The 15914-nt window shown below is 41.3% G+C and overlaps 1 protein-coding gene across 5 annotated transcripts in view; it reads right to left on the bottom strand.

Moving 5' to 3' along the window:
• LOC308286446 (protein polybromo-1-like) overlaps nt 1-10411 on the bottom strand; it is a 33460-nt gene extending 23049 nt beyond the window's left edge. For 4 of the 5 annotated variants that reach the window (XM_080727463.1, XM_080727466.1, XM_080727464.1 and 1 more), the window contains exons 1-12: nt 10348-10411; nt 8048-8222; nt 7372-7469; nt 6848-6995; nt 6079-6228; nt 4930-5046; nt 4507-4575; nt 3992-4090; nt 3804-3889; nt 3159-3250; nt 2111-2327; nt 1006-1147 (exon numbers count right to left, since the gene is read on the bottom strand). In XM_080727463.1, the coding sequence (XP_080583589.1) occupies nt 1006-1147; nt 2111-2327; nt 3159-3250; nt 3804-3889; nt 3992-4090; nt 4507-4575; nt 4930-5046; nt 6079-6228; nt 6848-6995; nt 7372-7469; nt 8048-8185 (1356 nt within the window). In that variant the 5' untranslated portion in view covers nt 8186-8222; nt 10348-10411. The remainder of the gene's footprint in view (nt 1-1005; nt 1148-2110; nt 2328-3158; nt 3251-3803; nt 3890-3991; nt 4091-4506; nt 4576-4929; nt 5047-6078; nt 6229-6847; nt 6996-7371; nt 7470-8047; nt 8223-10347) is intronic. The other variant, XM_080727465.1, reaches the window with a different exon arrangement.
• Nucleotides 10412-15914: the final 5503 nt, after the last annotated feature.

The following is a 15914-nucleotide window of genomic DNA, read 5'->3' as shown; positions in this document are numbered from 1 at the left end:
AATTTTATCAAGACAGGACACAGATTAAACTAGTGAAATTGGGAGTGATGACACAAATAAATGAGCAGACAAAATGGAATGGAAATGGAACACTATAAAATTAAGCTGATAAAAGGGTACGCTGTCCATCCAGTCCCTAACCTGAAAATGTATTTGATTTATTAACTCTCTCGTTGCAATCAATTAAATCTCTTTGAAGGTCCCTGATGCCATGGTCTCCATAGACTTCCATGTAATTCATAGTGCACGGATCGTGCACGCCCATGCCTAATCATGCACCACGTGTGTGCACGCTGTTCACAGCTTTCAAACAAAGAAATCTGCTTGGAAAATCCGTTCAGGCATTCATGAGATAGCAGCCATTATGTTGTCTTCAAATGTAAACAAACATGGCTGCCATGTTTGAAAGATGGGGTTGGTATGGGGGTTAAACATGCAATTTCGCAATCGCGATCATGCCCAATACATTTTTTAAGGTTCCAAAAACAATTGAAAAAAAAAAAAAACTCTGGAAACTCGGGGTTGACACAGGTAGGGTACCTATACAAACTCGGGAAACTCGGGGTTGGCACTGAAAGTGTTAAAGAGCTGGAGAGACAGGGCTATCCCTATTACTGAACAATCACTCTGTAGCAATATCCAAATATAGTGCTTTAACTTTTACAAAAAAATATATTTTTAACCAAAAAATAACACATAGGCCAGAATTACACATTAGAAGCACCTGCCCTCTCCATGCCCTTGGGGGAAGAGTGTTGTCCAATTCATTCCCTATGGAAGTCACATGGTGTTTTGCCTCTAGCGTGCCTCTAGCTATAAGGCAAGCTTGCCTTAAGCCAAGAGACACGCTAGAGCAAAAGAAAAACATGTGACTTCCATAGGGAATGAATTGGACGACGCTTTCCCCCCCGCATCCCCTAAGGGCACACTAGAGGCTTGTGCTTCCAATGTCTGTCGGAGGCCTTAGCATAGTTTAATCATTTGACAGGACAAAAATTGAGTTACCTGCAGGATCTGCTGAAGCCTGAAGGCCCGTTTGTAGATGCCAGAGTTGGGCATGTTGTAGCGCTTGGCGTTCTCAAACAACAGGCTGAGGTCTGCGTCCATCTGCTCCACAGTGCTGTACTCCCCGTTCCTCATCTTCTCCCTGGGAGAGCAACACAGCACCATCAGTCCTCTGTCACAGTCCACTCAGTTAGAGCAACACAGCACCATCAGTACTCTGTCATAGTCCACTCAGTGGATTTACAGTGCAACATCACCCCAAGGGCTCTCTATACAGTATACTTTGAAATATGTGTGCAAACCTGGCCTGCAATTTCATAATTTTAGGGTCAAGGCCACTGGCCTTTGGTGTTTTCAAGGCCAACAAAATAATAATAATAATAATTTAAAAAGGTTAAGTCGGTTACATTTTAATATGGTACAGTAGTAACATATAACCAGTTTATTTCACAATACCCAGCAAAAGTAGTTAATATGGCATCAGAATCATTTTAAGCACTTTATCCATTTATACATTGGATATTCAAAAATAGCAGGTTCCCGAGTTAAAATATGATTATTTTGGGGGTTGCGGCCTGAAAAGGTTGAAAGCAGTGTTGTTTTTGACAGCAAATTTAGATTTAGTTTTAGTCATAGACTTTTGAATAAAATGTAATTTAGTTTTAGTTATAATTTAGTCACCTGAAAAGTTTTTGTTTTAGTCGACTAAATATCATACGATTTTAAGCGAATAAATCTACAGTTGATTTAGTCAACTGAAATGTATTTTGGCAGGCCTTGATGACATCGTAATGGCTGATTTCACTCTTGGATTGCGTGCTGAAAATAGCCCATCTACAAGCTCGTAGATCGGCTATTTTCAGCACGCAACACCTGAGAGCAACCAAACATAAAAATTACTCTCTTCTCCACTAGTCCCTCCCTAACGTTTTAGTCTAGTTTTTATTTTGTTGACAAAATTGTCAATATACTATTTAGTCTTAGTTTTAGTCATCACAGCTTAGTTTTTATTTAGTTTTCGTCAGAACGCAGTCGACAAACATTTTTCGTCATAGTTTCAGTCAACGAAATCAACACTGGTTGAAACTGAAAGCCCCTGCCCTACCTGATGAGCTGCAGAGAGGTGGGCTGTTTGATCTGCTGGTAGTAGTCAGGATACTCCCTGCGTGAGGGCAGCGTCAGGAAGGGTTCACAGAGGAGCTGGCCCTGGCCGTTCCGGCATCCCCGCACCGCCTCATACAGCTGGAAGATGGGGTTGGCCATGTCCATGCTGGAGTTCAAACACTCTGCCTCCGACTCGCCTTCGTCGTAGCGCACAGAGCCTGCAAAAACATCACATATTCTTAACACATATTCTTTTCCACAAAAGTGCCTTGGTCTCATCCTTTTTTTTTTGCTTTTTTATTCTGTTCAATTGATTGATTTTGTGCTACATTCATGCTAATTAACACATTCTCACGTGCCGAAAATAGCCGATCTACAAGCTCACAATGCACCAGACATTTAAATGTCAACTGATGATCGTGTTCATTTACTTTGTGGGAAGTCAAAATCGTGATCACGATTAACTTTCTATTGATTGTGCAGCCCTGGACATAGGGGTGAGCGATATGGAAAAATACAATATCACAATATCTTTCAAAGCTGTATCACGATACACAATCTTATCACGATTCATGTTGTTTTTTTGTGGTTATTTTTCAAGTTACTTAACTGTACAACCACCTACAGTACAAGGTAACAAAAACTAAAAGAAAAAGGAGTAACAGACCATTTAGAACAGTGGTCCTCAAAGTGAGGTCCATGGACTCTCTGGGTTCCTTTTGAGAGGTCTAAATTGACCCTTACAAGTATGTAACTCTGACAGCATACAAATGAAACCAAATGGACCCGGTGTAAACTGTCACAGTTAAGGGGAGACCTTGACATTTTAAAGTTTGAGAACCACTGATTTAGACCAAAATGCAGGTTTAAATGAATTCTGCAATGAATCTCTGTATTAACAATTCAACAGGATTCTTTTATAAGGCTCTCCCTCATTGTATCACCATGTATACGACATCTCTGAAAAGGCATATCGTGGAGACACTGTATTGTCTCAACATATCGCCCACCCCTACCTGGACAGAAACACTGTGCTGTGCGATGCTTACCAGAGAGCACGGAGTCGTCTTCTCCCTCGGAGCCGTACTGCAGAGCCAGGGTGATGGCAGACAGTCTGTCCCCCTGAGCAGACCTGCGATTTCTAAATAGGTGAATAGCATGTAAGACACCACAAAGATCACTTCTCCTGCTCTGGGATTTTATTTTTAAAGATTATTTTTTTGGGGGGTTGTTATACCTTTTTAGATAGGATACTAAGGATAGTAGTAGATACAGTCTTTTTTTCACTCTACCAAAAAATTGCAGATCTACAAGCTGACAACGCGTCGCAACATGACGTGTTGTGAGCTTGAAAGATCGTCTATTTTTTGGCAAATGTCCCACCCCAGGATAATGGATGTTGGGGATATTTTGATTATCGTGATAATATCGTAAATCTCAATTTCTTTGGGCACAATAATCATGACATATGGTCCCATCCCTAGATAGTAGGTTGACAGGAAATGGGGAGTGACACGCAAACAAAGGCCGTCGGGATCTGGACTCGAACACGCGACACACTGTCAGGCTACTTTGGAGCCTAGGTGCCCGGACCGCCAGAGGCCGCTACACCAGAGAATTCGCCGAAAATAGATCTACAAACTCACGCTTTAGCGTACATGAATAAACACAAAAGGAACACCACGATAATATACCTGATGCGAAGGCTAGATTTAGTGGGCTCAGCATGTTCAAGTTCAGTCTTCCGCTGGATGAAGACCTTCTTGATGGTGTTTGCGTCCTGTATTGAAAGAAAACGTTTTGTTTAACTGCGATGTAGATGAATAATACACAGTGTCAAACAAGAAAATAAATAGTAGAAGTTGTCTCCGACTCTCCGTACCTTAAAAACCTGAGAACCGGGTTCATTGTACGTTTTGGCATTTTTGGCCATCAGGTCAACATCCTTGGCCATAGCATTGACACTTTTATAGTATCCAATCTGTACAGGAGGAAGACAAAGGCCTTTGTTACAACACAATAATAGTCAAATTATCTCATATAGTATATCATTTATGTTGGGTGGAAACCTATGCTATAATACATAGCAACAATCGTCTTTCAGAAAACTGATTAATTCAGGAAAATGTAGATGAAGAGGTTTCTGTTTCTGCCCGACAGCAATGAAAGTGATGAAGACATTGAATTGAAGGAATGTTTTTATTGGTCACTGTGACTTTTGTCCTCATACTTCTAATTTAGTTCACCCTTAGTGGACATTTGTGCCAAGTGTCACAAAACGCCCTCAATGTGTTAGTGAGATATCATGTTGTGTTCACGACACACACCCCGAAAACATGATAACCACTGACAGAGAAACGGGAAATACAACTATAATAAGACATTGAATGAAATCACCTGTATTCTTTGTGCGATGGCTCTCAGGTCAATGGGCTCCTTTATAATGGCATAGTAGTCTGGGTAATGCTAGGAAAGGACAGATGAGCAAAAGTCATTTAAAAATGTGTACACTGCTACAGATTGACAACAGAAAACAATGAGTGAACAAATAGTGAAAATAACTGATCTACAAGCACACTTGTACACCTGATATTTCCTCTGTTCTACCTAAATTGAGAAAAATGTTCTACCTAAATTGACATGACAAAAATAGGCAATGCCAGTGTTAACTTATACTATGGTTAAATGGTTAAAAAATAAAAATATAGCATGTACTGACTTCATTTCACACTCGAGGAAGTGTGGTTGAAGATACTATGTTCAGAGGGCCGTACGTACCACTTGGAAGACACCATGTTCAGAGGGGTGTACGGTACGTACCACTTTGGAAGGCAGCTTCTGGAAGAGCTCACTGACCAGACGTCCTGCGGGGTCAGAGTGAGACACCACAGCCTCCAACAGCTGCTCCAAGATCTCCTTCAAACAACCCACTGACGTCTACAAGACACATACGTACAACTAGGGGTTGGTCCTTTTTTGTTTAAGTGTGCATGATCATTAACACATTCCCCGTCTTTTGAAAATACCTTCGAACTCCCATTTGCCATTCGTCTCCATAGACTTCCATGTAATTCATAGTGCACGGATCATGCACACCCATGCCTAGATCATGCACCACGTGTGTCCACATTGCTCACAGCTTTCAAACAAAAAAATCCGAATGGTAATCCGTTCAGGCATTCATGAACTAGCAGCCATTATGTTTTCCTAAAATGTAAACAAAGATGGCTGCCATGTTTGAAAGATGGGGTTGCTATGGGGGTTAAACATGCAATTTCGCGATTGCTATCATGCCTACTACATTTTTTGGGGTCCAAATAATTATTTGATTTTTTTTTTCAAAAACTATCGGGCCTGGCGGGGAGGAACATTAGCATATTTATTCTCAAGACTATCGGGCCTAGCAGGGAATGAGTTAATCAAAACTGGTTAACAATTAGATAACCATTAATTGATAACAAAACTCTCCATTCCAAATGGACGAATGTCTGCTGTGTGACCCGTTACAATACAATGTCGTTGTAGTTTTTTTCTCTAAAGGAAATGTAATTTTCTTTGTATTGATGCTGTCTTTTTGCATTTTTTTCATAAATCAATGTCCTACTTGATAGTACAGCGTCACACAAAAGCATCAAAGGTAGCAGTATACGTAAGCTCGAAACATGGCACAAAGCTGTGCGTTTTGAGCTTGTAGATCTGCTACTTTAGCTATTTTTGAATTTGAATCCCGAAATGTACGTTTTGGACCTATGAGGTTTCCACCCGAGAGAGACGATTTTCACATCAATAGCAGTATAAACAAGAGGATTCATACATCATAGGCAATAATATGTGGCCTCCCTACAATGCTGCAAAGGGGATAAAGTAGACAAAATAGCCTACATGAAAACTGGTGTAATTATATTTTTCTTCAAATAAATATGTGGAAAAAAGCCCTTATGTTCTCTTGAGTTATGTACAGATACTCACTTCATCTTCGGTGGACAGTCCGGTGTTATCCAGCATGTCGTCAGCGTCTTCCTCTTCGTCGTCCCCGTCGCCGGGCTGCACAAACTCATTCCTGGTCTGCATGTAAATCACCCACAGCCTGTTTGCTGCCTGGTACTCCTCGTTCTCGGGCTGAAAACGTGTGAAGCAATTCACATAGATTTAGGTATTGTTATTTAAGACATGGTCATCTAAACCAGTGCTTCTCAATCTTTTCAGGCCGTGACCCCCAAAATAATCACATTTTAACTGGGGACCCCCCACCCTGACGAGCACTAAAAGTTGAGGCATTACATTTTTTATAACATGATTCTATTGCGAGGCGTTGTGAGCATGTAGTTCGGCTATTATCACAATTTATGTCTCTAATATTTGACAATTTGGCCAATATTTAATTTATAATTTTAGAGGTATTAAAAGTCCTTAAATTGTCACTTTAGAAATGTGAAGATACCCTCTATACACTTAAACGTTATGTTGGTTTGTATACTGTTGAGTGACAAAACAATGTTTCACATAAGTTAATCATCTGAGGACGCCCCAAAAGTCCCGACCCACAGGTTGAGAACCATTGATCTAAACAAGTGGCAGGGGTTCTCGCCCGCAGTTCGGCCCGGACTGTCTGGAAGGTAGTCCACAATTTTGACCCTTACACACAAGATCGGTATCTGCCGATCGTGAAGAAAATAATCGGTGATCCGACCCAAAAAAAGAAACCTGGTGGGAGGGATCATCCCTGAGGATATCCTACCTTGTAGTATGATTTGGCGTTATTGAACATGAGCTGGATATCTGCAGTGAGCTGTTCCACATCCTGGTAATCCTCTGATTTGAGCTTCTGTTGGATCTTTGTCATGTCAATGGGCTGCGACACCACTTCATAATAATCAGGCTGATTCCTGGGGGAGAACATTCATGAATACAGTTGCAGTACTCATTAAAAACACTGGTATATCAACTTTCAAATCTATATAACATGGGTAGAATAGTTTTGTGTCTGACATTTATATTTAAGTGTACATTTCTAGGATACGATGTACATGTATATAAATGGCCAGAGCAAAATAAAATCTCGCTGTGTTGGAATTTGTAATCTGCAATTTGTGAAACAGCATGAAAGGATTCCCCCACACTAGAGAGCTGTTTCCTAAACAATATGTTGAATAAACAATGAGCACAATGTGTAGAATTATTATTTCCCTTCCAAATATATGAATTTTAATAAAATGCTTTGCTGAATTAATGGTCCAACTCTGGTGCGTGGGTCTGTCTTACCTTCTCTTTGGTACCCTGATGAAGAAATCAGAAAGGTGCCTCCCCTGATCATCTTTGTGGTCTCTGATGGTGTTGAACAACTCGTGGCATACAGCAATCTGCAGAAAGGACATCGTTACATTAACCACTTAAACCATCTATTCTTAGTCAAATGGGCCAGAGTTGCAACCGTACTTGAACTGTTTTTCCCCCTGCTGTCTTTGGCTAATGTTTCCCCCAGAATTTGGATGCTGGGATTCAAGTTGATTCAAGCTGCACTGTGTAACTTTCCTGTAGTGTTCTACCCTGGATTTGGGGAGAAATTAAATGTCGACCTTACGGTCCAAATTTCTGCCAAAACATAAACAGGATTATGTCAAAGGTTGTGTCTATCCTAGACACAGACTCTTAAATTAATGTCTCAATAGTAGAACACAGGGAGACCAAATACATCCTCCTCAATTGTATAAGTTATATTGTATTAACGTACTCTACCACAGTGGTTCTCAAAGTGAGATCTGGGGACCCCAGGCAGGGTCCAGATGGTAGGGTCCGCTGCCAAATACATATCAATTTGGGGGTCCTTGGCACAAACAAATAGAACCACTGCTCTAGCATACAAATTGGACAAAAACAACAATGTATTCACACACGCAAACGCAACATAATAATAGATTCAAGAGGCTCCTCTTCTTACCGGGTCTACTGTGGGCACGTTGGAGGTTCTGCGTCTCTTTCTCGCACTTCCGGGAGTGGAAGAGGAGCAGTCGTCAAAGTCTCCTCCGCTCACGCTGCTGGAGGGAGAAGTGGCTCTTCTCCGCTTGGAAGCACTCATTGATGCGACTGGCTCTTCTGGTCTGCTGCAACCGAAGCTACGGATGAACCAACGAAAACTTTAATTTTAACCACTTACAGTAAACCAGGGGTGTCAAAATCACTTTTGAGTGATGGCCGCATTGGGCGAAAAAACGGACTTGATGAGGGGCAGTGACCAGTGCGCTGGTACTTTTCACAACCTGCCGTCTCAGTCATTGCCATGAGCATGTAGGGTTTAAGTCTTAAACCAGGGGTCTTCAACAGGGGGTCCAGGACCCCTAGGGGGTCCTCAGAGTTACTACAGGGGGGCCTTCAAATCTTTGTGTGCTAGAAACCTTTTTTCTCCGTTTTGAACCCTAGTGTCCATATTCAAAGAACTTTAGCCAAAATAGTCTAGCAAATCTAGGGAAAAAATACACTCAGGTTGGACGAAATTGTATTATTTAGTTTTTCCAACTGATTCTGACAGGAAATTAGCCATTAGGTCTACTAGCCAGGATAAAAAATCTACCCTGATCTGCTCACTGCAAATACCCACAATGGCCAAATGAAGCTGGGCTCCCATCGACTTTCTATACAGGAGGAAAATACCCAGAAAAAGAATCTGCTTTAAGTAGGATGTGAGGGGTCTAACTAGGGGTTTGTCATGATGCTGAATCCATTGCAAGCATTTGTTTTGCACGAAAAACATTCCTTGGGCTAAAAATGGCCCCAGAAAATGATGGTTTAGTGATGAAAAGTGATGAGACATCACCTTTTGTGGGCGTTTTCTAGGGCCAATGAATGTTTTTGTGCAAAACAAATGCTTGCAATGAATTCAGCATCATGACAAACCCCTAGTTAGACCCCTCATCCTACTTAAAGCAGAATTCTTTTCTGGGTATTTTCCTCCTGTATAGAAAGTCGATGGGAGCCCAACTTGATTTGGCCATTGTGGGTATTTGCATTGAGCAGATCAGGGTAGATTTTTTATCCTGGCTAGTAGACCTAATTTCCTGACAGAATCAGTTGAAAAATTAAATGCATACTTTAAAACTGCTTATCTATTATCCCAGTAACCTACATGAGCTGGATGAAGTCATCTATAGCAGTGGTTCACAAACTTTCAAATGTCATGGTCTCCTCTTAACTCTGACAGTGTACAAATGGAAACGGGCCCATTTGGTTCCATTTGTACAATGTCAGAGTTACTGACTTGTATGGGTTCTAAATGTCGATTTGGATTTATTATCTTTTCCGATGTCCCATTAGTCCAACGCTGGTGAATGCTATCCTGGTGAAGGTTAACCTGGTGAATGATAACCCTAACCTCAGTAAAACTATGCCTAAACCTAACCCTGTAGGACATGGGTCTTCAACAGGGGGTCCTCCAAATCTTTGAGTGATAGAAAGTTTTTCTTTTTATATATATATATATACTTTTTTATATTAACCACTTGAACCCTAGTGTCCATATTCTGAGAACTTTAGCCAAAAATAGCAGATCTACAAGCTCTTGTAGATCGGCTATTTTTGGCAAAGAGCTTTGGGGTAGAGGGGGGAAAGAGCAGACTAATAAGTACAGAATGAAAGGTCAAGTTTAATAAGTATTGACAGTTCAAGTGGTTAAATGGCCTATAACAAACACAAATTGACATGAATCCAAAATACACTGATGAATGAAACTATATGGAATCTATATGAAAGGGTTGTGGGGATCCCTGCTTCATCTCTCTTCAAGGGGTCCTTGGCCTGAAAACGTTGAAGACCCCTGCTTTAAGACTAATGAGATGTCGGACTAATGGGCAGTCCCCAATGCAACTGTCTACCTCTGCTCTGCAGCAAGCTAGCCTGCTAGCTACAACAACAACGTGGAAAACAGGCTTTTAGCGACACATAATTGACTACTAGCTGTACCAGAGTTAACAACACAAACATTCGAACACAGCTGCACCGCCTGCACGCATAAACAACAACAAACAAGCACTGTGTGAAGACATAAACAACTTGTCGTATAGCGTTAGCATTTAGCACAGCTTGGATGCATGGAAACAATGCACAACAAAGCCTAGTGTTAGCACCGATATCCTATATTAGCCCCGTTTAGCACTTTTACACTTCAGAATCAAACGCAAACTGAAGTAGACAGAAACAGCGAGCTGTGATAAGACAATTACATGTGTTTTTTTATATTTAAATTACCTAGTAACTTTATATTCCGCTGAAATTAATTCCCTGAGTGAAATGTAGTTGCTAGCAGCTAGCCCTGTTTGAAAAAAACTACAACCCGGAAGTTGTGGTTGGAGTTCGCTTTGTACTTTGCAGGAAGTCAACACAAAAAGGTGTCATCTCCACAGATTACCGCCATCACCAGGACAAAGGTGGTATAGCACCTAAAATCTAACAGAGAGAGACCTAAACTACATTCACTCTAGTGCTGCAGTAGTAGGCTACTATTTAAAGTACAGTTTACTTTATGATAAAAAAATATATATATTCAAAATATTCAGAAAATAGCAGATCTACAAATTCACAAAGTGTTAAACAGGTTAATAAAATAGGATTTTAGTGGTTAATGATTGATTAATAATATTCAGTCCAATATTAGTCCAAAATAATATGATTCAGATTCTCTCTCTGTGTGTGTGTGTGTGTGTGTGTGTGTGTGTGTGTGTGTGTGTGTGTGTGTGTGTGTGTGTGTGTGTGTGTGTGTGTGTGTGTGCGTGCGTGCGCGCGCGCGTGTGCGTGCGTGTGTGTGTGTGTGTGTGTGTGACATCATAAGGGAATATTCTGCTACTATTAGCCACATATCCTGTTCTATCCCCATTAGAATATCCCCTTCGAGTATACAGTGTAGTAAAAACAACACAAGATTCCTCCTGCATGTGTGTGTGTGTGTGTGTGTGTGTGTGTGTGTGTGTGTGTGTGTGTGTGTGTGTGTGTGTGTGTAAATTGTTGTATTTTATTACCCAGAGATTCCAACCACATCCCCTGTACATCAGGATATCATGTTGAATGGTGTGTGTGTGTGTGTGTGTGTGTGTGTGTGTGTGTGTGTGTGTGTGTGTGTGTGTGTGTGTGTGTGTGTGTGTGTGTGTGTGTGTGTGTGTGTGCGTGCGCGCGCGTGCGTGCGTGCGTGCGTGCGTCTGTGTGCACTGCCCAGAGGACCAATGCAGCCTCATTTCAAATGAGTCATGGATTTTCCAGAGATTGCCCCATCTTTAAAAAAAAAAAGCAAACAAAAACAGAAAGTTGGTCTATTATTTTGTGGTGCAAGATAGCACAGTTCCGTGACCGTGGAGAGCAAAGGTCCGTTCCTCAATGGATTTGTCGTCTAAGAGGGTTATTAAACAAATTTGGCCGGGGTGTCTTTTTTAAAATGGCTGGAAAAATATTTGACAGCTAGGGTAATTTTCAGTCTCATTCACTTCCTCGGAAACCCAGACTACTTGCTATATAGCCTATACACTATAAAGGAAATGACTCCCAAAAAATCTGCTTTAATAAGTGGGATGTGAGGAGTCAAACTAGGGGGTTTAATTATTCTGAATCCATTGCAAGCATTTGTTTGGCATGAAAAAACATTCCTTGGGCAAGAAATGGCCCCACAATACGATGGTTTAGTGATGAGTCATCAATTTTTCACAGTATTTTGGGGCCAGTTTTTAGCCCAAGGAATGTTTTTCATGCAAAACAAATGCTTGCAGTGGATTCAGAATAATTAAAAACCCCTAGTTTGACCCCTCACATCCCACTTAAAGCAGATCTTTTGGGAGTCATTTTTTCCTTGTAGGCTATATAGCAAGTGAATGAGACTGAAAATTACCCTAGCTGTCAAACATTTTCCCAGACATTTTAAAAAAGACACCCTGGCCAAATTTGTTTAATACCCTCCTAGATGAAAAATCCATTGAGAAACGGACCTTTGCTCTCCACGGTCACGGAACTGCCATTTTTGACCCAACTATTTAGTTGCAACTTTATTAAAGTGACTTTAGAGTGCATGGCTAGGCTCATCAGTGCCCACACCCTAGGTGGGGTTGGCAAAAGGGCCTTTCTGTGTGGAGTTTGCATGTTCTCCCCGTGTCTCCTAGGGTAGATACCCTCACAAAAACATGCAGTAATCCTGGTCTCTATAAAGCCTCCCCCTGGCCAGCCGGGGCGCCTGATGGAGGGAAATGGAACTTGTTGGAATAACGTGTTCCTTCCACGCGCTACGTCCAACCGGGGAAGCTCCCCCTGTCAGGTGATAAGAAGCGGCCTGCTCACTCCTCATGCATTGAAGGAAGCATGAGCTCAGTTCGGGGCCCTCCCCAGGTTGGCAGAGGGAGAGTAGAGCCCAGGATCACAGCTTAGGCAATTGGCACCGGGTGAAAAAATGGGTTACAAAAATCGTGGGATAAAAATTTAAGGAAAAAAAAAAAAAGAGTGCATGGCAATAATAGGCTAATTGTATGGATTCATTAATTGTATGAATTGAATATAAAGGGACCCCAATGAAGCCCAACAGTCATGCGTTCATCCTGGAACTTTTTTTAAGAAGATATCATGTGGAAAATATTTAAGCCAATCAACATTGATGGCCAAATAAATTAAGGCATTGTGTTAGCTAAATATCAGTAAATATTTCAGCCTTAGTATAAAAGGCAGCATATCATGACCATGACCAGCATCATTTCACTAAACATATCAGACTAGTGTTTGTTTTGATAACAGAACATTCAATGTTGACATTGGTGACAATAAAACAGACCTGTCTGAAATGGCACCGAGGAATATTTATTTCTCTTAATTTATGACCCAAAAGAGAAATTCGACGTTTACCCAAGGACCCAATAGAGACCCAATAGATCTAAAAGCTCATAACTGCTTCTAATTTTTATATAATTTTTATTTTATTTTAGGAAAAGAAACGGGATTTTTACTAGAGTCGTGACCCATGGAAATCGGTCCGCGAACCACAAATGGGTCGCGACCCACTGTTCTAGAACCAGTGGTAGGCTGTTTTTTTTTTTTTTTTTTTTTTTTTTGACGTCAAAATAACTCATGAGGAATGAGGATCCAGTGCGCACGGACAGAGCCAGCACATCACACCACGAGAGGGAGAGAGAGAGAGAGAGAGAGAGAGAGAGAGAGAGAGAGAGAGAGAGAGAGAGTCTACACGCATCTTTCACATCGCGTTGAGGTATGTTCATTTATTTGATCAAACAGAGTCAGATAATCAAAATGGATCATGCTGGTTGTGTTTTAGGTCTATCCACTGATTATTTCTCTAAAAATGCAACGTTTGTGTGTCGCATGTGTGTCTGCAGCCACCTGGTCTGGTCTCACATAAAGATGCTGGATTTTACCCTTGAACGCTGCAGCAGCAGCAGCAGCAGCATGCTTACAGCACCCCACGACCAGGCATTTAATCCCAGTCTGATGCAATGGATGCTTTTCAACCCATTTCATACCAGGGTCCATTATTTATTCAGCATTTGAGCCACGGCCCACCATCTGATGATATTTAGCCTCTTGGATAAGATTTTGTCCACAATTCCATGCTGTATTGATGGAGAGATAACAGGCAAACGTTGATCAAAATGACAATTCTTCTACGTTCTCTAGGCTATGTGTAGACTTCTTGTAGGCTACTTAAGTAATGCAGATGATTTCTTTTACAAGTTAATTTGGATCATTTTACAAGAGTTACAGAGTCACATATCTATAAGGGTCAAGACTAAGAGTTACAGATCTTTAAGGTACCATTTGGTTTCATTTGAGTTAAAGAGTAAGGGTCCATTTGCTCTCCATCATTTAGCTGGGGACCACCTAGCTGGAACCCCCTCAGGGACCCCTGGTTGAAAACCACTGACTAATGGTTTACCACCTCTTCAGTTCTATATACAGATCCATTTGAATAAATTAGAATATTGTGTAAAAGTAAATTTTCTTCTGTAATATATCAAAAATTGAAACTTTCATATATGCTAGATTCCTTGTGCATGCAGTGAAATATTACATTATTTGTGAAAATGCCAATTGCCTAAACTGTAATCCTGTGCGCTGCGCTCCCTCTGCCAACCTGGGGAGAGCCTCGTACTGAGCTCCTGCTTCCTTCAGTGCATGAGGAGTGAGCAGGCCGCTTCTTATCACCTAACAGAGGGGAGCTTCCCCGTTTGGACATAGCGCGTGGAAGGAACACTTTATTCCTCAAAACCTTTTTTTATTTTAATTTAGATTTTTATGGCATGCAGCTCATGAAAATTAAAAATCCATATCTAAAAATATTAGAATATTACACGTGACCACTCAAAAGAAGGGTTTATAATACAGAAATTCCAAACTTCTGAAAGGTTACAGTATGTTAATTTTGCACTCAGTACTTGGTCTGGAATACTTTTTAACACATGTCTTCATCAATGGGTTGTAGCATGAAGGTGATCAGCCTGTGGTGAGGTTTTATGGAAGCCCAGGTTTGCTTTGATAGAGGCCATAAGCTCATCTGTGTGGTTGAGTCTGGTGGGTCTCATCTTCCTCTTGACAACACAACACAGATTCTCTGTAGGGTTCAGGTTCAGTTAAGCCCATGTAATACCACGGTCAGTACACCAGTTACTAGTAGGTGTGGCTCTGTGGGCACGTGCCAAGTGCTTCTGGCTAAAGAATCCGTTACAGGTGCTGAAAGTTGGGGTCCCACTAAATTAACTATACAGGATAAAACACACCAAAATAAATATGCTTTAAGTAGTATGTGAGGGGTCAAACTAGGGTTTTTTCATGATTCTGAATCCATTGCAAGCATTTGTTTTGCACAAAAAGCATTCTTTGGGCCAGGCTCGGACTGGACATCTGGAGACTCTGGAGAATTCCTGGTCGGCCGCTGTGCCACCGGCGGCCGGTATGATTAAGGAGGAGGGGGGGGGGGGGGACTTCAATTTGAGGTCACCCTGGGGCACCACACAGGGTTAATCAGGCCCTGACAGGAGCAGTTGCATATATTGAAACTCCCACCACTCATTTAAATGAAAGTAGATGGGGAAAATAGGTGTTTGTTACTGTTTTTATTAATAAATAATGCAAAAAAGAAAACTATCAAACGCTGCGTGCGCTCGCATGCAGGGCTGGTCTGATGCAAATTCCCGGGCTGAAAATGAGTCCCATGCAATCCGACCATGCCTTGGGCTAAAAACGCCCCCATAAATCTATGGTTTAGTGATGAGTCATCACTTTTCACAGTTTTGTGGGAGCCGCTTTTACCCCAAGGAATGTTTTTTTGTGCAAAACAAATGCTTGCAATGGATTCAGAATCATGGAAAACCCCTAGTTTGACCCCTCACATGCTACTTAAAGCATATTTATTTTGGTGTGTTTTATCCTGTAGGCCTATAGTTAATTTAATGGGACCCCAACTTTCAGCAGCTGTCACAGATTCTCCTAGGGAAACTGAATTTCAGTATTTGTGAGATGTGTTACTAGACACCTTTGCAAACACATTGGTGAAGAATTCTTTTGGTAAGGAATTTATTTTCCAGGACATGACACTATTTCTGAAGATATCCCCCGACTATGTTAGGGATAGGGATTGCAAGTGGTTAATAATGCACATGGTTGCAACTTGACATGAAAACACAGATCTACCAGTAAGACTCCCTAATCGGGAGATAAGCGACACAAACTTTAAAAGGCAATGGTTGGCAATCAGGAGGGAATATGGGACAGATCCATGTTGATGACATGACTTTAGAGATACTGTACCGCTTTGCGTGATTTTAGGGCAAAATCTG

This window comes from Nannobrachium achirus (genome assembly GCF_963921795.1).
Source record: "Nannobrachium achirus genome assembly, chromosome: 6".
NCBI classification, from domain to species: domain Eukaryota; kingdom Metazoa; phylum Chordata; class Actinopteri; order Myctophiformes; family Myctophidae; genus Nannobrachium; species Nannobrachium achirus.
The sequence above is the reverse complement of the archived record's forward strand: the minus strand, read 5'-3'. Positions and strand labels throughout refer to the sequence as shown.